Consider the following 24,540-nt stretch of genomic DNA (forward strand, 5'->3'; position numbering starts at 1 on the left):
ATTTCAAAACAAAGTGTGCCTTTTGGCCCCTTTAAGTGGTTCTTTCATGGCTGGTGAAATGGTTCAGTACTTTTTATTACATAAATCCCTCCTTTTTCTCCCCCAGCTATGAGGACTTCTTACTCTCACTTATGACTTCAGTGGACTTTAATTTTTAAACAATTTACGTATTAGAATGTAAAGGTATAGGTTTTTTAGATACTTTTAAAGAAAAGTGATATGATCTAAATTGAGAACTATATTTTAAAGTCTGCTATTGATGTTAAGTAAATCATTTACAGTGTTCTTTTTCACTGTGAAATGATAGTAAAATGCCAGAGGTAATTAATTAATGGTTGTGAAATACTTCTGCATTTGATAAATTTCTACATCCTAGTAAATTATAGCATAAGGTACCTTAGAAAACAAAAACATCAACATAACAAATAAATAATTGGCATACAGGGGTGTTTGTACAACTGAGTTTGCACTGGAAGGTTTTTGATACATGTTAATAAAGTATTAAAGTATTAAATCACATGGATGAGCTACAGCGGTCATCACTAATATGCAGAGTATTAAATGTGTTGTTAAAATATTTAAGTTTACATACTACAGATATTCTCACTTAATATGTATGTATTTTTTTAAATAAACAGGATAGCAGTGCATGAACCTTCATTTATGAGCTCCCAGTTGAAAATCAGTGATCGGAGTCACAGGCAAAAACTTCAGCTCAAGGCACTGGATGTGGTTTTGTTTGGACCTCTGACACGTTAGTATTCTCTCTCAGAGTCTGATGCAAAAGAATAATCAGATCATATATTTATTTAAAAAAGAAAGAACACTAGAAAATCATTTATTAGCTATAAAGGAAATGTCATGTATCTTAAAAAGATTTATAGGGTGAGATTTTCTGTCATTGAAATGTGGAGTGTGAAATTTCCAAGCTGGTTACTGATGTAAAAAGTAAAAACTATGTTTGTTGATAATTTAGAATTAAATTTCTAGATTTGGGACTGTAGATCTTTGTAACAGTTTTAATGTTGATACCATTATAACTGGATATTCACTGAAGGATCCCTTTCAAAAATGGTACAATGTAACCATTTCCATGGCACAGAGTAATACATCCTAACTTGATTTCATTTATCACCAGGAAAAGGATTTTCTAGATAGAGATGAAAAGGAGAGATCCACTTGAAATTTTACATGGTAACAGACTATTCTGGCAGAAGCACAAGATGGAAAATGTTATTTGGTTGTGTTGAAGAACATTTAAGAAATTATTATGTCATATTTGTAAGGAAAATAAGCCTTGTATTTCTTTACTTTTGACAGGAATACTTCTTTCAGAAAGTTTAATATATTTAATTTCAAATTGTAAAAAGCTTTGGGGGAAAGTGTTTGAAGAGTACACATTTTAGAGGAATTATGTTCTATTTTTTTCAGAAGCCAAAAAGGAGTAACAAAATTAATACAAGAAAAATGGCTTCCACAGATGATAAATTAGCAAACAGTTGTTTATTTTACCTCAATTTTTGGAGTTAGGAGACTTGCAGGTTTCTGTGCTATGGTTTTGGGGGTGGCCCTGCTGAGAAAGGGTTCCTGGAGCTGTTGGATAGATTCCATTACTGTACTGGTGGTTCTTTTTGGCTCAGGCTGAGAGCAGCTGGTGAAACAGCTGGAACACTCCGCTTTGTGAGAGGTGGTGGAAATGCACTGCTGTTGGAAATTACAAACCCTAGGAAGCAAAACCCTCCTGAAATTCCGGGCATTCCACACAGATGACACCCTGAGTTTCCTACCGAATCTCTTGGGGGTTGTCTGCCGTGAGATTCTGATTTTTTCATGGGACTGATTGGTGAAAATAGGAATTAAGCTCTAAAACTTGCCTCTCTGTACAAATTGGTCAGGGATATTTATATTTTATTAATCTGGGAACAAATCACTCGCTAAGCCAAAACAGTATTATATTATCATTTGAAAAGAAACCAAACTAGTCTCAAAGAATGTTGAAAATAAATGTTTTAATAAACAAACCAGTGAAGAAGTTAATGATGCATTACCTTTTTAATGTGTTTGTCTTAGAATTATTATTTGAGTGAATGAGCCCTGCAGTTGGAACACGGGCATTAGATTTATAACAAACTAACATAAAATGAACAGAGATATATTTTAAAGGAGTTTTCACTGAAATCTTTTTCAGTTTGTGGTAATTATTATAGAATTTGGGACGTCTCTGCCTATTTATTGTCATTTCTGGTGATTCTGTTTTGGCCTGAACAGGGCTCATATTTGAACTAGAACTCGAGCTGAACTTCTCAGTCTGAGGCAGAAATAAAAATAAATCCTTTTGAGACTTTAGCATTCTGCAATGCATCTGTTTCACTGTAGGTGTGTGCTCTGGAAATATGCAGCCCCGAGGGTCTCTGGCCTGGAGCATGCTGTTCATCACACTGTGTAAACATACACGAACCCGAGGAAGCGCAGGAACTTGTCCTGTCTGTAGAGCTCCTTATTTCATCACACATGCAACATATCTTCCTGCTGGAGGCCTGGGCAGTTAGGTTGTTTTCCACTGTAAACTATGTCTCTTTGGAGCAACGAATACATTATATTGTATTAGTTATCTTTGTGTATCCTTCCAGAGAGCCCTCTGAAAATTAGTGTGTAATTAAGAGTCAGGGATAAACTAGGAAATTATTTAACTAGTGATTTCTGTGTTTTGTATCACCGAAGACAGTGGGCCCTGGCTCCTTACTCCTTACTTTAGAAACAGTGCTGGAAATTACTGACCTGCCTGGTGGTAAAAAAGGTGATCTGTTCTTTCCTTCTAGTAACCCAGATTTCTCTGGCAAATAGCCACCTAAAGCATGACTTGTTATGATCATGTAACTCCTGCTTTCTCAACCTTGGTACTTCACGTTTTGGGCTGGATAATTCTCTGTTACTGGCAGAAGTGGGGCTGGAAATTGATTGTCTTGTGAGTTATTGGATATTTAGGAACATCCCTAGCCTCTCCCCACTAGACACCAGTGACAACTTCCGTATCCACTTTACACCTTCCCATCTGTGACAAGCAAAAATTGTCAAATGTCCACTGTGGGGGGATATCACCCTCAGTTGAGAATCATTGACTAATCTTAGTTACATGACTACTTGCTTGGGGAAAATGTTCTTCTGGTGAACGATTAGGGTTCCAGTGTATGTATCAAAGCATGAAAGCTCCCTAACTTGACTGAAGGAAAGCAGTTGGGGTGAGAGTGGTGGTACTCTTCTTTATGCCTCCTTTCACCTCACAGAGAACATGATTGGAGGTGCTGTTGGCTTTTTCACAGCTCCCCAGGACTTTTGTTACTATCTCCTATACCAGCAGGGGTGGAGTACATGCCTGTGGGTTTATCTGTGCCCTCTGGTAGTTCTAGTGTATCAGACTGTCATAAGCACTTTGATTATTTGAAGAAAGAATTTTTAAAAGGCTAGAGCTTATTTATGGGAGGGACATTTTCACATTTGTTTTTAGATACCTACTCCTTTTTAAAAAAAATGCTTCTATGTATTGAGATTCTGTTATCAAAGATTAATTTAATCATCTGTAATTTTCTTCATAGGCCCGCCTCATAACTGGATGAAGGATTTTATTCTCACAGTTTCTATAGTAATTGGTGTTGGAGGGTGCTGGTTTGCTTACACACAGAATAAGACATCAAAAGAACATGTTGCAAAAATGATGAAAGACTTAGAGAGTCTACAAACTGCAGAGCAAAGCCTAATGGACTTACAAGAGAGGTGAATAAGTTTAAAAAGCTACAAGTCTTATTATTTATGTAGTCAAATACAGTTTGTGAAAATGTAATATGGGCATGGGCTTACACACTTTTACTTGGTTTGTTACACACATCAGTAATGTCTGTACACTTCATTTCGTATAGTTAGAAAAGTTATATTGTCCTAATTACAGATTTATATTAAAGGTATGCACTAGGGAATAAGCAGATCAGTGAAAATAAATCAGATATAGGTGGAATGATATGTGTAGTTCAGTTTTATTTTTAACCTGATTTAGATAATAAAGAATTTCTTAAGAGTCTGTTTGCTGAAGAGTGATTCCCTGCTATCACTGTATTTTCAGCTCAGGATTACCCATATAGATGTATAGTGGGCTACCTGCTAGTTTTGGTATTCACATATAAGATTAATAGAAAATACTCTGATTTTGGATGGGAACATGTATTCTGCTGCTTGATACGTATTTATTCGTGAAAAAATGAAACTTTGGAAATTTTGGTGAGGAATTTTCATTTTTATCCTTCTGTAAGGCTTGAAAAGGCACAGGAAGAAAATAGAAATGTTGCTGTAGAAAAGCAAAATCTAGAGCGCAAAATGATGGATGAAATCAATTATGCAAAGGAAGAGGCCTGTCGGCTGAGAGAGCTAAGGGAAGGAGCCGAATGTGAGCTGAGTAGACGGCAATATGCAGAGCAGGAATTGGAGCAGGTATTTACATTCCATGAACAGTATTGTTAGGGCAGTGGTAGCGCCACTCTGAGGAGTTTTGTGGTTTTTTTTTTTTTTTTTTTTTTGAGCTTTCTTTCTTTCTTTCTTTTTTTATTTTATGTTATGTTAGTCACCATACATTACATCATTAGTTTTTGATGTAGTGTTCCATGATTCATTGTTTGCGTATAACACCCCAGTGCTCCATGCAGCACGTGCCCTCTTTAATACCCATCACCAGGCTAACCCATCCCCTAACCCCCTCCCCTCTAGAACCCTCGGTTTGTTTCTCAGAGTCCATAATCTCTCATGGTTCGTCACTGAGGAGTTGTTTTGTTTTTGTTTATAGTCTTCTGCATTTAGTGGCATTGTATATTATTCCTTAGTTAATAAAAGAATTGTTCATATTATTAGCATTGATCAAAGCCCATATAGCAACATGACAAAGTAATAATTTAAAAATAAAGTTACCATCATGTTCACTCACTCATGAAATCTTATCCCATGCCATGTTAATTATCTCCAGTGAATTTAAGGTATTTAACATCTGTGATATGTTTCAGTTTCCAGCTGTAACCTAATAAAGTATATCTAATGTTAAACCTCTCTGCAAAGGTAAAGAATCTCTATTATATATTTGAATCCTGTTAAATGGCTTTAGAACATAATCTGCTAAAAATTCTGAAGTTGTCTACAGATGCCTTTCCAGTATCTCCTGCTACCATGTGGTTACTCAAGATGGAATAAAAGCCTTCAGGCATAGCACATTCCTTCAAGAAGGGGGGGGCAGAATTTAATTGTAGGCAGATCTTTTGGTTTTCTATTCTTGCTATAAAAAATTACCACTAACTTCGTGGCTTGAAACGACACACATTTATTATCTTACAGTTCTTAAGACAGAGTTTAAAATAGGTTCACAGGGCTGCATTCCTCTGGAGGCTCTAGGGAGGATCTGTTTCCTTGCCTTTTTCAGCTTTCAGAGGCTGCCTGCATTTCTTGGCTCGTGGCCCCTTCCTTCATCTTCAAAACACGTCATTCCAACCTCTGTTTCTGTGGTCTCATCTCCCTCTTCTGACTTCGACCCTTTCTTTTCTGATAAAGAAACTGCGGGTGAGAAGTCTTGCCCAAGATCAGAGTGCCTCAGTTGTAAAGCAGGGCCAAGAACCTTGGTGTTCTGTCTCCTTTGCTTTGTGCACTGTTGCCTTCTCAGCCAGGTGCTAAATAAGGAATAAGAATTATGTGATGAATGAGTTTCAGTTTCAACTCCTGAGGAAATGTTCAGTTTCCTGAACATTCAGTTCAGGAATGGAAATGCATCCATTCCTCTGTAAATAACAGTGTAATTCAAACTAAGGATTAGAATTTAGGTCAGATGATAAACTTATGAATAATAGCAGAGAAAATAGTTAAAATAGTTGCTGTTATTGGAAGGTCAGGATTTCCAAAATTTTGAAACATTGACAGTCAATGAAAACATTGTTCAGCCTCAGTTAATGGTAGAAATATACCAGTTCTGTGTTAAATGTGTTGCATTTAACACAGTAATGCATTACTGTTTCCTTCAGGATTGTCGTTTTTGGTAGGATTTGTCTGCCTGAACGCAGCCATCTCTTCTATTCATAGCTAGCTGTTGTTTCCCTGATACCCCTGGCATCTGTTTGTTGGATCTTTTCCCTGTAAGGAGTTTGTTCTCTTAAGTTAACGCCTACATGTATTTGATGGTCAGGTCCTATTTACCTGACAAACCTTATCTGTACAGAATGTAGTAAGGAACCAGGGAGTTAACAGGAAAAAAAAAAAAAAAAAGGAAGAAAGAAAGAAAAAGGCTTAGCCAAAATTATAGTGTGTCCAAGAATTAGATATTATGCCTTTTATTCCTGTGAGAACTCCCTGCCTTTTCCCACCAAGGCTTCTAACTCTTGGTTTGTTCCCAGTACTAAACTAAACAGCTTGTTAGCTATTTTTCTGCACTTTATAGGTTAGAAGGAACAAATCAGAAAGCAGTAGTGGTAATTTGTCTACAGAGACATAAACTGATAGCAGAATTTTACAGGTGACTGCCTCACAGTGAGGGAGAAGACGCCCTACAAAAGGGATTCCCCAAAAGGGATTCACAAACATTCTAATTTGAAGTTTTTGGCAGAAAGGCATTGCACACCGCAAGTAGGCCTTAGGATCACCACGATATGTCCCAGTACAGATGTAATAATCCTAATGAGATCCTGAGTCAGTAAGGGGTGGTTTAAAGGAGTTAAGTGGGTATTTAAATGAACTCTGTCCAACAGGATTATAGTAATAAGAAACACAGTTTTAACGATTGCGTACTGCGTGCCAGAAGTTTATGCTATGCACATTATGGGTGGTTTGCTCATAAATTTTAATCCTCACGATAAATAGATATTATCCTCATTTATAGATGAGACGTGCAGAGAGGTTAAATAAGTTGCCTGAATTTACACAGCTCTTCCATGGCAAAGGCAAGATTTTGTGTGTTTTATTCCAAAGTCCATGTTTTCCCGTACTGCTATTAAAAGTTTTGTTTCTAGAAGTAAATTTCACTGGGAAGCTAATTTATGTATAATGTCATATAATCTACAGTTCCACATAGTTTGAAGTACTACTGTAGCTTGTCTGAGAGGTAATCAACTTCTCAGAATTACAAATCAGGAGTATCAGGCACATATATTGTATAGTGGTGCTATTTTTTCCCTAAAACAAAAACTTTGGGGTGAATAATAGTACCGCTTCATATTTTGTATGGTTTAAATACTTTTCACATAAATTATTTTGTTCTTAAAGTTTCAAGAAGACCAAAGTCAAGACAAGTCATACTATATGCCTGTTCTACATGAGACAATAAACCTCAGATCAGAAAGTGAAGAAGTGGTGAAGGTCACAAGGGTAATAATCATAAAGTTGGGTCCAGAGCCATGTTTTCAGGTATTTAGGGTTTGGATACCATGTTTTTACTTATTGCTGTTTTATTCCTGAGACACGAATATTGTGTAAATAATTATATTTGTAAACAATTTAATAATTCATCATTTGCAAAAGCTTTTAATTACTCATTTTTTTCCTGCATCCATTCCTCTGTAAATAACAGTGTAATTCAAACTAAGGATTAGAATTTAGGTCAGATGATAAACTTATGAATAATAGCAGAGAAAATAGTTAAAATAGTTGCTGTTATTGGAAGGTCAGGATTTCCAAGATTTTGAAACATTGACAGTCAATGAAAACATTGTTCAGCCTCAGTTAATGGTAGAAATATACCAGTTCTGTGTTAAATGTGTTCATTGAGTTCTTTTAGGGGAAATAAACATAATAAGGAAAATCTTTATGATTAAAGAGAAAAACTTGAGTGAAATTTGAGATAGATTCTCTGTGTAGTTCCTTGACAATGAAAATTGTATAGAAATTTTAGCTTTAAGATCTTGTGAGAAAGAGGGCCTGCTAAGCTATACATTATAGTGTTGTATGGAACTCCATGTCATAGGACCTGACCTCAGATTCTCTCTTCCTGAAAGATTAGCAGGGACGCCACACGGCTTAGCCAGCCATTTTATTAAACACAGTATTGTCCCAAGCGCTTTGCACAGTGTAATGTGTCAGGCACATGTTGCTTAGGATTTGTTTTTAGTGAGTAGGCGGAGTAAGTAAGTAAGTGATCTTACCCTTACTTTTAATGTCTGTACCTAGTGTCCCATTGTAATTTTTTTTTTCTTCTAATTTTGGAGTTTAAAAAAAATACTTCTCAAACATAATTTTCTTTCTGCACTATCTCACAACTGTTCTATTTCTTTATCAGAAGAAACTTGTGTATAGTACTCTTATTAGTTTATTCTGGCACACAATACAGTTTATTTAAATTAGTTGTGTTTGTTCAGATCAGACATTCTTCTGCACGTGAGTTTAAGAGTAGAGTTTTTAGTTACTTTATTTAGCTTTGAGGAAAATAATTTGCAGGTATGGTGCTCCAGAAGCAGGAGGCTCCACAGTGCATTCATGACTTTGGAGGTCTTGAGTGTGTGTTCATAATTCCTTATATTCCATCACATATCTTTACACATCTTTAGCTTGAGCTCTTGCTAGTTTTTAAGTGAATCTTATCTAGAATGGATTGTCTCTTCTTTCTGTGTTCTTTTCTTAGGCTTTCTTTAAGAGTTTTTTCCTTAGCATTTAATACCAGCTGATGCACTAAGCATGTTAGTTCTCTAACTATTTATTGTCTGGCTCCCCTAAAGGGCAGCTCGAAGGAAGACTTTGACATCCTGACACTGAAGCCTATGCATAGTTTTCTCATGGAAAAATCAAGTAGAGTCTCACTCAGAATCTATTTTCTTGAAATTTACACATGGTCTGCAAATGCTGATTTATCTACTTTCTGGTATGTTAGAAGCAGCGAATTAAGTAGAAGTGGGTGAAACAGACTGTAACAGACAGATGTGCTTATAACAGTGAGAAATAACTAACCATAAAGAAGGTGTCATAAAAAACTTCGAAAAACACTATCATTACTCTAAAAAGTGAATGTGTAGTTAAATGGCTTACAGTAATGTCTCCTGGGAATAGTAGAAGGGGTAGTAGGGCAGGTATTCACCATATTTTGGATACTTCTTTATATTCTATTCCATAAACAAAAAAATACATTATGAGAAGAATATAATCCATTTTAGTTTGTATGTGTCTGGAATTTTCTTCTGTCCACTGAGTCTGGCTGTTAAAAACTAAATAATGCAACTTAAGATATATGTAAGCCCCTTTTACCCTTTGGGCTTTACAGCTTTGCTTTGTGGGTTAAGATGCACTTGAAATTTCAGCTCTAGTTTTAATGTTAGAAATATATTTTTATACTTTGTGATTTTAAAATACAAAGAGCATAATTAAAATTGCTTTTTCTCTTAATTTTGGTGAAATCTTAATTTCTTAAAATGTATCTTAATTTAAATATCTTCTTTAAAAAAACAAATTTCTCTCTCTTTCTGTCTCCATTTCCATCTTCCCCCCAACCTTCTCTTCATCCCTTCCTTTCCCTCTCCCCCCTCCTTCCCTTACAGGTTCGAATGGCTCTAAAAAAGGCTGAAAAAGAATTTGAACTCCGAAGCAGCTGGTCTGTTCCAGATGCACTTCAAAAATGGCTTCAGTTAACACATGAAGTAGAAGTACAGTACTACAATATTAAAAGACAAAATGCTGAAATGCAATTAGCTATTGCTAAGGATGAGGTACTCTATTATATTTCAAAACCTAATAAATTTCTAAAGAGATTAACCAATTGAGATACAAAGGTCTGAATAAAAATTGTATTATTGTAGCTTCTTTTTGTGAATTGGAACTTACTGCATAAATTGACTCTCGTAGTCATAGGTTGTAGAGTAAAATTACCTTATTTAGAGAAGTGTATACCTTTCAGAATGACCTTAGTGTCATTTAAAAATCATCCCTATTATCATTGTCATAAATGTTTTATACAGAGCTTTTCTCCTCTAGGTTGCTGCTTCATATCTGATTCAGGTTAGTAGTTACTAGAAATTAATGTCTGACTCTTATTAAATTGTGTGAAATGAGATTAAGTTTTAATCTGATTTCTAGCAAAAAAAAAAAAAGCTCAGTTCACTCACTAACACCTCACTGCAGTAGCATACGAGCAATGTTATTTTGTTAGTTTTAATAGAAGATTAGGTCTTTCTGAACCATCAAAATAAGAGAAAAATTCTCCAGAACAAAGTTTTGAATTGTATTGATTGGCTTAGGAAAGCATGCTTTCACCCTTATCTGTTTTCTTTTTTGGAAATTAGGGCTTTATTTTGGCTAATATAATTTTCCACTGATTTTATGATTATTAATATATTCAAAACAAACTTCATTAGTATATGTGTGTTTTTTTCCAAACCTACCCTTATTTTCTCTCTCCTTGGGTTTCTAGGCAGAGAAAATTAAAAAGAAAAGAAGCACGGTGTTTGGGACTCTGCATGTTGCGCATAGCTCCTCCCTAGATGAGGTAGATCACAAAATTCTGGAAGCAAAGTAAGAATGTTATTTTAGCTATCAGTTTATCTGTATTATGTTGAAATGTGTAATTTATAAGCAGTTTATATCTTAATTTGTCAATTTAAGCATGTGTAATTACATAGCCTATACTAATTTTAAGAATGGGTAATTGCCATGGTCTGTTCATGTAGCTGCCCTGCTTTTTAGTGCCATAATAAAGATTCTTTGATGCAACAAGTAATTCCTACATTGGCTTTTCCAGGAAAGCGCTCTCTGAGTTGACAACTTGTTTACGAGAACGACTTTTTCGCTGGCAACAGATTGAGAAGATCTGTGGCTTTCAGATAGCCCATAACTCGGGACTCCCCAGCCTGACCTCTTCCCTGTATTCTGATCACAGCTGGGTGGTGATGCCCAGAGTCTCCATTCCCCCCTATCCAATTGCTGGAGGAGTTGATGATTTAGATGAAGACACACCCCCAATAGTGTCACAGTTTCCTGGTAAGTGGTGAGTTCAAAAAAGAGAGTTGGTACAGTTTTTAAAGGAACTTTCTACATGCCTTTTATGAATCATTGACTTTGAAACCTATGATGAAAACTTTGTTCATTCGTTATATTCTCTTTTTTCCTTTTGTGGTTAATAATTTATCTTTACTATGTGAGGAGAATATATCAGGTGTGTGTCTGTATACATACACATATAGTAACGCATTATACATGCTAGATATTGTATGAACGAAGTGCCGAGCTTTGAGGGTTAATATCCTTTCAAATGGCAGCTTAATCTATAGTAGAAAGTAAAAATTAGGGGAAGATCTTGGTGCCACTGACTAACCAACTGTGTGACTTTGAGCCAGTCTGTGATTTATTTGAAGTTCAGTTACCATTCTCAATGGGCATGGGGTTTTTGTTTTGCTTTTCCAATTCTCTATCCTTAGAGTTTATCCTGCTGTGTTGTAACTCATGAAGCACTGGCTCAGTTTACTTTTAAACAGAATTAAACTGTGCTTATGTTTAGAAAAACCTTCTGTTGTTGTTGCTAGAAAGTAGAGCTCCTCCCAAAGGTGGTTTTAAAATGTACAGTTTTCTTATGTTGCCTTGTTTATGCTATAAACATAAAACATAAAATAAGCATACATGTAAAATATGTAAAAACAATATGTAAAAATTAAACATAAAAATCCCTTGAAGTCTTACATTGTAAGGAATATGTTTTAGTAGGAAGGTAAAATTTAAATATTTTGGATTTTGTTAACTGTTTTTAGAATTTATTAATAAGTATGTGGACTTTTTGCAGAGTTAGAAATCATTTGAAAAACTTTTTCACCCTTGTTATTGCCTGGCTGATTCGCTTTCCCAATCTTTGGGACCTTTTTGAAACTGTAGATAGAACAAGATTCCAAAGAATGGAAAGCAGAATTTAATAACTGATTGGTTGAAAACTTGGATAGAAGTTTTAGTTTTAAGACAAATCAGTCATGATATATAAACATTTTCCAGTTTGAATTTTTTTATCCAATTACATTTTTCCTGATGTTATGATTTACAAAGGGTTCTAATATTTATTTTTTATTTTTATTTTTTTTAAAGATTTTATTTATTTGAGAGAGAGAGAGAATGAGAGATAGCACGAGAGGGAAGAGGGTCAGAGGGAGAAGCAGACTCCTTGCCGAGCAGGGAGCCCAATGCGGGACGCGATCCCGGGACTCCAGGATCATGACCTGAGCCGAAGGCAGTCGCTTAACCAACTGAGCCACCCAGGCGCCCAGGGGTTCTAATTTTTAGAACAGTTTTATGAAATAAAGCCCTAAATTTGCAAATAAATAGTGAATGACTACGCGTTTGTGTTTATTTCTGTGGCTGTAACTCTCTGGTTTAATGGCAGAGAGATGAGGCAAGTCAGTTGGGGAGGCACTAAACTCTTAACACAGTAGAGAAGACAGGACAGATAATAAATGCATTGAATCCTGAAATGTGTGACCTCGCTCATCTCACTTGTCCTATGCTGCAAGGTAGTTATGGTGCAAAGTTATACCTAGATCTAGGCCAGCTCTGCTCTTTGAATATTGTCAGCTTCTGTTTATTTGAATTGTATGCCCTTAAGCTTGCCAAATGCAACACTGATTCATAAATATATGATTTTGTTTGAAAACTATAGCTTTTTAAAGTCATAGTTCCTCCTGAGAATCCATAATTTTTCAGTGTCCATATGCATGAAGATGTATTCCCTAAGTTAACTAGTTCTTTTTCTTTTCCTTTTTTTAAAGTTCTTTTTGATGGGACAAAATATATGTGAATAATTATCTTAAGTTTTCAGTGATTGTGATATACAGAGAAATTTGAAATATGAAAAAAGTGAGTTGATTTTAATTTAGTATGATGATTTAGAAGTTCTGTGACCAAATTTATTATCTTTGGAAAAAAACTCTTGCCAAAGATTACACTTTGAGAGCTCCACCTCCACCCAGTGGCACAGCCGTGATACTCCACTCTGCTTTGCTGCGAAAGCATAATTTCTAGAGCTGATAAATGAGGAACTTCTGACAGCCAGACTAAAGTCTAGAGTAGGATGAAGCCCTCTTTATTATGTACCCTCTGAGAAGTTTTAAATTTGTACCGTGCGTATGTGTAAATTCTGTAAGTGTGAAATAGTGGCAGGGAAACATGCCTGTGGTATGTTAAGAGCCAAGTAAAAGATTGTAAAACTATATACAGAATAATATTATCTGTGTTTAATTATGTGTGAAGAAAAATATAGGGAAAATATTATCAAAGTTTAGCTCATTGTGGGTAGGAGAAGAGATGATAGTTTTTTCCTGTTACTTTTATAGTATCTGCTAAATATTCATAGTGGGAATGTGGTAGCAGTTTATTTTAAAATTTCTTATTATAAAGTCCTCAGATGTACTTAAAAGTACTGAAAATTAAATGCTCACCTACTACAAAGATAAACAAATTTTAACATTTTGCTCTATTCATCCCTTTTTCTGAAATAAATTATTATACATACAGCTAAACTACATGGCCTCCCCTTCCTACTCTTCTGAAGTTGTGTATTGTTCTAAAGCCTGTTGTACTTTTACTACTTGCAGATATATCTATAAACAATAGATATAATCGTTATTTAAAAATTTACATAAATGCTATCAAACTCTAGGTAATGTTTTGCAACTCTTTTTGCTCACTATGTTATAGAAATTTTCCATGTTCATATACAGCTTCATTAAATTTACTGTAACTTTAATATGAGTTAACCACAGTGTATCTATTTATTCATTATAATCATAAACCACAGTTTATTAATCCATTTTTCTACTGAGATAGGTTCTTTGTACTTTCTTGCCTTTACAGACAATACTGCAGTGAGCATCCTTACCTTACCTTTATCTCTTTGTGCATAACTTTGAGTGTTTCTCTGAGTAAACACCTAGAAAATGGATCACTTTTAGTCCTTGGGAGGGCTGTTGCTAGTCATTGCCGGGTTGCTCTCAAAATGATTGTTCATTTATTTATACACCCACTGTTTGTAAGAGTGCTTGTCTGCCCGTATCCTCACCAATACTTGGAATGATCTGATTTATTTGTTGTGTAACTTGAATGGGTGTGATATGATACCATAGGGTGATTAAAATTTTTATTTCCTCGATGACTACTGAGATGTTCCAGTTCATTTATTGGTGTTTGTCATTCAGATTTCTTCCTCTCTGAGTTGCTCGTTTCGTACTATGGAATCTCTCCCAAGATTCCTTACTGATCTGGGAGAGTTGGTTTTAATATTTTCTGGTTATTTGATGCAGATAGCTTTCAGGCCTTGGCTTTTCTTTTTTACTCGACTGTGTTATTTTCTTCTTTAATCATCCAGGTTTTTAAAAAAATGTTTCTAATGACAAATTTATGAAACTGATTTGTGCTTTTTATGTCTTTTTCAGAAGATGATAGATTGTTGTTTGCTCTACTAAAAGTGTTTTAGATTTGCTTTAATCCCTTAGTCTTTTAATCTACCTGGAAGTTATTTTTGTTTGTACTGTGAGATAGGAATCTAAATATATCTCCTGATGTATGGACAAACAGTTGCCCATTCTCACTCCTGCTCTGTCCCTGCCGGTTTGTAACCCCACATCTCTCCATTGGTGCACATGTGTGCCCAGGCTCTCTGTTCTGTTCCATTGGTTCCATTCTGCTTTAGTTGCTGTTTATAGTTTTATAATAAGTGTTGAGGTTTGATAGGTCTAAACCTTCCCTTATTACTCAAATTCAGAATTGCTGTTCTTGGCCAATATGAATTTTGGGATTAGCTTATGAAATTCCATGAGACGTTCCATTGAACTTTTATTGGAATTTCTTCGAATGTATTGATATATTTGGGAAAAGTTGTTATTCATAAGTTTCATTTATTAGGATCTGCTTTTATGTCTTTAAAATTTTAAATTTTTTCTGTACTGTTCTTGCGCATCTTTTTAAAAAGATTAATTTCTGGATACCCCATAGGTTTTTGTTCTTTTTTTTTTTTTTTGTAGTTACACATTACCTCTCTTAAAAAAATTATACTTCAAATTGCTTGTTGCCGATGTGAAGGGAACTGCTGTTGACTTTGCTAAACTGATCTCACATACAGAAATACTGAATTCTCTCAGGAGTCTTTTGGATTTTTTTGTGTGTGCAATAATAATAAGTTGTTTTTTCCTTGTCAGTCCTAATGCCTTCTTCCCTTTTTTTTTTCCAGTCTAAGACCTTCAGTAAAATGTTGAGTAAAAATGGTGATTGTAGGCAATAAAGGCATTTCTGACTTTAAAGAGAAATCTCCCAATATTTCATCGTGAAATGTGATTTTTATTTATTTTTTGCTCTGTGTTTTGGTAGATTGCTTTTAAGTTAAGGAAATTAATTTTATTCCTATTTTGCTAAGAATGATTTTTCTTTTAAATCAGTGGCTGTTAAATTTTACCAAATCTTTCCTGCCTAGTTTGAGGAGATCACTTATATTATTTTTCTTTATTCTGTTGTATAAAAGCACAGTGTGTGAATGTGCTTAGAGAAGTCAAGGGAAGGACAAAGTAATAATCAATGACAGGTGCTGGCCAAAGTCAGGGAAGGATTGAGCTATCTGTTGAATTTAGCAACAAGGAAGTACATTGTGACTTTGTGGAGAACAGTTGCAGCGAAATTGTATGTGAGCACTTTACACTTTCTTTGATGAATGAGTTAAGGTGAAGTAGTGGAGAAAGTAACAAAATTCTTCATAAAAGGGTAGAGAGGTTATATCAGTTGAAAAACAATCTGAAGACAGAGGAGGGTTTTTTGTTGCTGCTGTTGTTTATCGGTTTGTTTTTTAGGTTTATTGTTGCAGCATTGATTTTTAAATGCTGTTGGGAAGTAGAAAGTAGAAAGAAGTTGAATATAAAGGCAACAGAAGGGCTAATCAGTAGAGTTAGGTACTTGAACTTGGGTAGAGAATAGGACAGACAAGTGGAAGGAGCAGAATGTGTGAACTAGAAAGGTAGAAATGTGGTCAGAATCTCAGTTGTCTGTCTTGATTTGTAATATCAAAAATGGAGCAATGCTGAATGACAGCAAGACAAAGTTGGAGAGTGAGTGGTGGCATAGATGTCTTGAGATGAGGGGAAACCGTGATTGGTTAAGGTGTTGGAAGGTCTTATTTATAAATGAGATTGCCCAAGTTTGATGATAGGTTGGGTCAACTGGTAAGAGAATGACTGGGAAGTGATTAGTGGAGGAGAGATGGTAGACCCACATGGCTTAATGGTGTGAGCTTCAGAAGGAACACATTTGTATAGAAGGGTGTAGGAATGAGGGTTTACAGAGTGTTGGGGTGTGAGAAGGCCACCAGCGTGATGTTCTGGTGTGGCAGCCGAAGTTTTCTACCAGCATGGGTCTAGACTAAGACTGGTAGCAGAAACAAGAAGATCTAAGACTTCTGATTAGTTCCATAGTAATCAGTGTTCAGGAAACAAGTTTTGGTATGATCATTGCCTAACTGGCTGGGAGACAATATTTCAATGACTTGATTTAAAATTTCTTAGAGGCAGGCAAACGAGAAGAGACCCTTAATGATAGAGAACAAACCGAGGGCTGATGGAGGGAGGTGGGGCGGGGGGGTTAGATGGGTGATGGGTATTAAGGAGCGCACTTGTGATGAGCACTGGGTGTTGTATGTAAGTGATGAATCACTAAATTTCTCCTGAAACCAATATTACACTATATGTTAATTAACTAGAATTTACATTGAAACTTGAAACATGGCAAAAAAATAAAACTTCAGGTTCAGGTAAGTCACACTGTCTTAAGAGATACCTGTTGAAAAATTCAGCTTATTTTTTTTTTTTTAGTGATAGTTTTCTTCTTTTAATGGTAAAGTTCACAAAAAGTTTTGCTACAAAGTACAGATTCCGTAAAACTATGCTATATTGGTTTTTAAACGTAAGGATTTATCATCTTAGGCAAATTTTCAAGCCTTATGGTTAGTAATGTCAAATGTGGTGTTAGAGCCTCATGAGTTTATGTTCTCTTCTGTTTATTTTCTAGACCTGTTTTCATTTTTATTCCTTTTTAATTCTGTATTTCTTCACTTTTCTGGGAAGCAGTCCAGGGGATGGAGGACGGTGACGATAGTGCAGGCCTGTTCTGCGGTGGCGTGTTCGTAGCGGCAGGTCCCTGATGTGGGTCCCTGCGCTGTGCCTAGAAGCGGCACTGGCCTCACGAGCATGTGTGTGTTTTTCTGCTTGGTTCCAGGGACCGTGGCCAAGCCCGCGGGGCCGCTCGCCCGAAGCAGCAGCCTGTGCCGCTCCCGTCGAAGCATCGTGCCGGCCTCGCCGCAGTGTCCGCGCGCCCCGCTCCCTCCTCACACGCCGCACCAGGCCCACGCCCGGCACCCCCAGCACCCGCAGCACCCGCAGCACTCCTTGCCTTCCCCTGACCCTGATATCCTCTCCGTGTCAAGTTGTCCTGTGCTTTATCGAAACGAGGAGGAGGAAGAGGCCATTTACTTCTCTGCTGAAAAGCAATGGTATTGGCAGCGAACCAACTGCAATATATGCTGGGCTGGCTGGGTGGGAGGTGGGCGTGGGTGGGGAGGAGCGACCCGCTGGATTCGGTTTCTCTTGCTGCATAATGAGTTACCACAAACTGCGTGGTTTTAAGCAACATGCCTTCATTAGCTCTCAGTTCTGGATGCCAAAGTCCAGGCGTGGCTTGGCCAGGTTTTCTGCACAGGGTCTCACAAGGCTAACATCGAGGTGTTTGCCAGGCTTTGTTCTTCTCTGGAGCTTGAGGGCCACTGCAAGGCTCGTTTGGTTGTGAGAGAATTCAGTTCCTGTGGTTATAGCACTGAGGTCACGGTTTCCACACTGGCTGTTAGCCGGGGGCCCCTCCCAGTTCTAGTGGCTGCACAATATTCCTTGCTGTACGGGCCTCCATCTTCAAAGCCCACACTAAAAACTGTCCCTTCTGTCAAGTCCCTTCTTTGCTTGGAATCTCTGACTTGCCCCGTCTCTAATCTCTGGACCCAACTTAAAAGGCTCACTTGGATGGTAATCTCTGTATATTAAGATAGATTGGTTTGGGGCCCTAATTACATCTGCAGACGGCCTTCATAGCAGCATCTCTATCAGTGTTTGATGGAATAACTAGGAGAATATATGTGTGTACACCAAGGCTAGAAATTTAGGGACCATCTTAGAATTCTGCCCACCACAGTGCAGATATTTTGACATGTAACTGTTTAGAGACCACTGCACACAACTGACTCAAGTCTCAGGACAGAAATTTGTCTTATGAATAGTTTTATATGTAAAATACAAAAGCATGAACTTAAATATACACAAAGAAACATTAAATATGACCGAGTTTTTACAATATTTCTTGCCACTTAATGATTTTTTTTCTGTTTTGTGCTAGTACTCACTAGCAAACAGGAAATATCAAATGCCAAAGATGTAAGAAAATGTAGGAATTTGTATAAAATGGGTATAGCAGCAGCGTGTTCTAGTCCAGCTTGAGGACCACCATGCTCCATAAGACCCGTTGCAACTAAGGATCTCCTTCCAAACCACATTCCTCTTTAGGAGCAGTGGGGTTTCAAGTGACAGAAAAACCAGCGCCGGTTTCTGACTTTGCTCACACATCATAGCCATGCAGCCTTGAAGTCTTCCTGTCCTCACGTGAGAAACAAAACCAAAGGGAGGGGGCTCGATGCTCTCAGTGACCTTTTGTGGCTCTTCTCTATCGTGTGATTCTTTAGTTGGCATCATCATCAAATAATAATTTTCATACATAATTGTTTTATCTCCTAGTGAAAGTAGATTTTACAAATAGCCAAAATCATTAGAGCATATTCCTGAGGAGATAGTCCAGGGTTTGTGTCCTTGTTAGAGTTGGAGAATTTGATGCAGCTTTGCTTGGGCAGCACTTTCTGATTAGCTTTTTTGTATAACCTCTGCAATATAACTATAGTCGCCTATAAGACGGCTTTAGTGACAGAACTAATTTTGTGTGGCTTATGGAAGTTAATAGGAAAACTCTAGAGTTCCGCTGTCCAATAGAATTTTTGCATTTGTGGAAATGTTTAGTCTTCATTTCAAATAATAGTGTCAGAAATTCACAGCTAGCTCATAAATATGAGAATTTAGATTCAGAAAACTTTTCCTCCTCTTTAGTCTCTTACATGATGAACCACTAGAATCCTTACAAAATAGCAATAGTAATAATATTTACTATTTACTGATCTTTTATGTTCTATGCATTATGTACATTATACACTCACTTAAATCTTACCTTGAGTTGTCTTGTTACATAGGCATTAAACTGACATGAATACACCTGTACCTCACTGTGAGAAAAAAAGAAATATAACATAAATAGTACACATAATTAACTTTAACATTCCAAAGAATATATGTTCTAGAAAAAAATGGGACATTTTAAGAGTCAGACATTATACTATACCTACACTCCAATCTGACTAGTTCTGTGGAAGAAGCAACACTTCAGATTATTACTTGTTTTGGAATTAGGATGTTAGAAGGAGGAGTAATTTCAGAGATTAATCAAATTCTCTTACTTTGACAAGGAAATTGAGACCTGGTTAATTTAAGTGATTTGCCCAAGGTTGTGCGGCTGATTAATGGCAGGACCAGGACAGGAAGGTCTAGTTCTCCTAACTTAGATCAGTATTCTTTTCACATATTATTTAGATTTTAGAGACCGGTTTTTGAAATATTTTTAACCTAGCTTAGAATTTCACACACCGAGCAGCCAAACCACATAGCAGAGTAGAAAGTAGATTTATAAAATTGTAACTAAATCAGCTTCTGGCGCTGGAAGCTGAACAGCTTCAGGGAACAGTGATATATGCCCTATAATTAATGGATATCCACTCCAAAAAGAAGCTAACAGAAAAGCCCCTACCAGTAACTGATTTCTGAGTCATTTCTTCTTGTCTGAGCTTCCTCTTGTCCTCTGTTAGCACTCCCCGTTGTCATATTGTAAAAGCACTTAGAAATGATGCAGCACATGGAACTGTATCGTATGAAATCATCATTTAAGTCTTTATTTGCCCAGGGGATTTTGTAGCTTCTGAGAGCTTGTAGTGTAATAGAAACAATCTGCACAGACATGTGTGAGTGAAGTACATAGGAATGATGAAACACGTTGAGTAAGATATAGATCTAAAATGAGGTATTAACATGAAAAACATATCAGAAGTAATATCACTACGTGAATAATGATAGTAACCACAGGTCATCCAAGGGGAGAGATCATTCAGTTCGTTTATTCTATAAATATGAACGTAGTTCCTCGCTGTATTCTGTGTCCTTACTAATAACTTGAGCTGCCAGGACAAGTGAGGCAGGGAAGGCTCTGGCCTCGTGCTAGCTGGTGCGTTATGGTTATATGGGCCCTTGCCTTTCTCTTCTGTCTTCAGCTCTCGTCCTTCTCTTCTTCTGCCAGTTACTTTTTATCTTGACTCTACTTTTTATTTCTTAATCATTTCTTTCGTAGAGGGAACAATGTTTGTATCCCGTGTGGTACATACAAAAATAAGTGAGTCATTATCCAAGATCTTTTCTCTTTTTCTTTTCTTTCGTCTGTTTCCCGTTCATTCACTCATTCATTCATCCATCACATATTTATTAAATACCCACCGTGAACTTACCACTCCCTCTTCCAGTGCAGAGAATGCAGAAGGTAGGAAGACTCCCTGTCCTCATTAAGTTTTCTTTCTTCTGGAGAAACTGACTATAAGAAGTTAATATAAAATACCGTTTTAGGTAGTGGGATGTTCTGGGATGCTAACTAAAGTCAGGTAAAAAGAAAGAGAATACTATTGTGGACAGAGTGCCAAGGGAAGCGTCTCTGGAGAGAGAGCAGTTGAGCAGTGATCTGAGTGACCTGGAGCAGTAAGCCCTGTAGCGATGGAGGGAAGGACAATAGGAGCCAGAGGGAAGAGTAAGTGCACAGCCCTGAGGGAGTCACAGGGTTGGCCTGGGGGTGGGGGGCATAGGGGGGGCTGTAGTGTAATGACCCGGAAAGTGGTGGGGCCTGCGGGCTGGAGCCACAGCCGTGGCCCTGATCTGACTGGGCTCTGTGGACTCGGCAAGGTCTTTGGATTTCAGCCTGATGAGGAGAAGGAAGGATTGGAAAGTTTTGAGCAGGGAAATGATGTGCTCCAAGTTTTTAAAAACCCTTTTGCATCTGTGTAGAGAAGTAGCTCGGAGGGAGGAACAAAAAGGGAAGCAGGGAGATCAGTTAGGATTCCCTTGCAATCACTGAGGTGACTTCGCGGTACTTCAGCAAAAAGGGACGGTAGCAGTGTGGGAGTGACGAGGGTTGGATTTGAGGGATAGTTTGCAGGAATGGCTGATAGCATCTCCTGTTCATGGGCCTTGAGGTTGTGAGCTTTATTTTTCTTATCCTTATCTCTTCTCTCTTGTGAAGAGGGGAAATCACCAAGGAATAAACCTGTGAGAATTTACTTGACTGTCTGCTTCTTAAAAAAATAGGGTGACATAACTGATTTTTGCCTCTCCCCCTCCCCCCCCCCACACCCAATTGTATTTCAGCTTCCTTCTCCTGTTTCTGAACTTGGGAGAACTTCCATTTGAGCTTAATATATTCCTTTCTTCCTTCCTGAGGAAGCTAAATTTCATCAATTTAATAACTAAAAAATAAAGGGAGAGACAGTGATTAAAGCTCATCTTTTAGAATATATAATGTCAACTCTGTGATTTAGAAAGAAAACCACTCAGTATTGAAACAAAACACCAAAGTAGCTGAGATGAAAAAAAATCTGTAAACTTTATAAACATTTTCATTTCTCTGACAATTGAAGAAAGATGTAACATGAGTTATGTTTCTTAGGTTGGAAGATTTCATTATTAATAATGTATGTTAAATATTAAACATTGAGTTTTGATAAGTTATATTATTTAAAATAGTAATCTAATTTTATCAGAATGTGTGTAGAATTTTAGTATTTCTCCCTTTTACATTTTGATAGATTAAAAAAATAGAAGTTGTTTTAGTTAGAATTAGTGAGCATGTCTGCTGGTAGTGTTAGAAAATATTGATTTAAAATTTTACCTTTGTCTCTGTCTCATCCAGGGAAGTGCCAGACACGGCCTCCGAATGTGACTCCTTAAATTCTTCCATTGGAAGGAAACAGTCTCCTCCTTCAAGCCTTGAGATATACCAAACATTGTCTCCTCGAAAGATATCAAGAGATGAGCTCTCTCTAGAGGATTCATCCCGAGGAGATTCACCCATAACTGCAGATATCTCTCGGGGTTCTCCTGATTGTGTAGGTCTGACAGAAACGAAGAGCATGATCTTCAGTCCTGCCAGCAAAGTGTACAATGGCATCTTGGAGAAATCCTGTAGCATGAACCAGCTTTCTAGTGGCATCCCGGTGCCTAAACCTCGCCACACGTCCTGTTCCTCCACCAGCAACGACAGTAAACCCGTTCAGGAAGCCCCACCTGTTGCCAGGATAAGCAGCATCCCGCACGATCTTTGTCATAATGGAGAGAAAAGCAAAAAGCCATCAAAAATTAAAAGCCTTTTTAAGAAGAAATCTAAGTGAACTGGCTGACTTGATGGAATTTATTCAAGTGGCATCTTTGAACTTTTATCTCCCATCCTCCACTCCCCCTTTTTTGTTTTAATTTTAGGGCTGTAATTCCAGTGGGGCTTTCCAGACTGGGCGCCGTAGTGGAATGTCCCAAGGGAACTGTCTACTGTCTGCTTATTTAAATGACTAATCAATTTGTCAAGCCAGTTATTACTGAAAAATCATTAAGAGATGAGACAGTTTACAGTCATTTCTGCCTATTTATTTCTGCTTTGTTATTAGTGATGTATATACAACATTTTGTTGAAAGCCACTATGGACTTACAAGCTTTAATGGACTAGTAAGCCAGCATGGGCTTGCAAAAATTTCTTGTTTACCACACCATCTTCTTATCTTTCCACAGAGCTATTTACATCCTGGACTAAATGACTTAAACAAAGTAAAACTAATTGCACTACCGTTTTCCAGACTGGAAAAAAAAAAAAAATCTCTGCAAGTGAAACTGTATAGAGTTTATAAAATGACTGGATAGGGGACTGTTTTCACTTTTAGATCAAAAAGGGTTTTTAAGTAGAACCTAGGGTTTCTAATTGACTTGATTTCTGGAAATGAAAACCCACGCTTTTATTATGGGAAGCTTCTTTAAATGCATTTAATATTATAAAGTTTCAAGTCCTGCTGTAAAGATCATGTTTTGTTTTTCCCAGGGCTTTCACTGTGATTTACTGCATTGCAGGCTGTATGATAAAATATAAATAATTTAAGGAGAGAAGGCTCTTGATTCCTTACACACGTGGAAGAGTTGAAACTTGATTGAAGGACTTACATTCACAAGCTTAAACTGAGGTCGGGGACGTGGGGATTCAGGCCCTTGTTTACAGACTTTGAATAACAGCAAAGAAGTTATGGTTTGTGAAGAATTTGTACTGTGGAAAAGATAATAAATTGGAGACATTATTGTGTGGGACTGTGTTGATTTTTGTTGATAACACTCCACTAAAAACACTATACATTTTCTGGAGAGCTAAATGAGCTGTTTTGTTGCTTAATTGCACTATAAGAAATAGTGATGTTTTGGAAGTTGTCAACAAATTTCTTTCCATTTTATATTGTTTGTCATATTTTTATGTAGTTTGAAATGTTTAAATGTTCTAATATCAAGATTAACAAATATAAATTTATGGTGCATTTAGATTGTGTTGTATTAATTTGTAAAGCTCGGGGTTCGTTAAACCACTAGGTTATTTAAGGGTAGCTTTTACTGTGAAGACTGTCACATAGAGCGGCAAAGTACATTAACATCTGGGAGTTTTTGCCTGAACTACTTCTAAAAACTTAGTCATAAATGATCTGGTTAATGCAATGTGGATGGACATTTGGATGAACAATGGATACATACTAGCTAGAACGGGTTTTCAGCAGTATGGCTAAAACACGTAATGTCTGACCCAGTCCTGCTTTGATGAAAATGCTGATTGATAGGAAGTTTATGTGAGATGGGCTCCTAAGAAATACTTTTATCAAGAATATGAACAGTTTCCTGAAGTCTCCGAAAGTTGTGGTGGTTTATTCTCTTTAGTACTGTTGTTAAAAACTTTTAAGGTTTTGAATGATATTTATATATACAGATATTTATATAATTACAAGTACTGTAAAGGCAAAAATTGATTAGCTGAAACAAACATAGAGTTTTGGTTTAACCAGAAGGTAAAGGTCAAGAGTTGAGGAACAATGGCACTGAAGCTCTTTGGGAAAGGGGGCGGCGGGTAATGGGCATAAAGCATTGAGAAGCGTTCTGGAAACTTTCTTCAGAGTGAAGGAAATACCTTTATCTTGTTTCTCCTTCTTACAACCAGACAGGAGTTCTTCCCTTTGAAAATTGCACAAGGGATGAGAACTTTGTAGTTTGATAGGTAGAAAAGGTAAAATCCGCTAGGGCAGGGAGTGGGGTGAAGGAGGAAGGGCCCGAGGGGCCCCCGGTAAG

At 37.0% G+C, this 24,540-nt stretch overlaps 1 protein-coding gene across 2 annotated transcripts in view; it reads left to right on the plus strand.

The window, feature by feature from the left end:
- STIM2 (stromal interaction molecule 2) overlaps nucleotides 1-23,748 on the plus strand; it is a 141,438-nt gene extending 117,690 nt beyond the window's left edge. The window contains exons 5-13 of one of the 2 annotated variants that reach the window (XM_025887277.2): nucleotides 639-754; nucleotides 3,594-3,771; nucleotides 4,302-4,479; nucleotides 9,537-9,704; nucleotides 9,970-9,993; nucleotides 10,406-10,506; nucleotides 10,733-10,971; nucleotides 17,221-17,494; nucleotides 22,090-23,748. In XM_025887277.2, coding sequence (XP_025743062.1) covers nucleotides 639-754; nucleotides 3,594-3,771; nucleotides 4,302-4,479; nucleotides 9,537-9,704; nucleotides 9,970-9,993; nucleotides 10,406-10,506; nucleotides 10,733-10,971; nucleotides 17,221-17,494; nucleotides 22,090-22,567 — 1,756 coding nt within the window. In that variant the 3' untranslated portion in view covers nucleotides 22,568-23,748. The remainder of the gene's footprint in view (nucleotides 1-638; nucleotides 755-3,593; nucleotides 3,772-4,301; nucleotides 4,480-9,536; nucleotides 9,705-9,969; nucleotides 9,994-10,405; nucleotides 10,507-10,732; nucleotides 10,972-17,220; nucleotides 17,495-22,089) is intronic. The other variant, XM_025887278.2, reaches the window with a different exon arrangement.
- The last annotated feature ends 792 nt before the right edge of the window (nucleotides 23,749-24,540 follow it).

This window comes from Callorhinus ursinus, unplaced genomic scaffold, assembly GCF_003265705.2.
Source record: "Callorhinus ursinus isolate GAN/ISIS: 27379988/994484 unplaced genomic scaffold, GSC_fseal_2.0 scaffold4, whole genome shotgun sequence".
Lineage (NCBI taxonomy): Eukaryota > Metazoa > Chordata > Mammalia > Carnivora > Otariidae > Callorhinus > Callorhinus ursinus.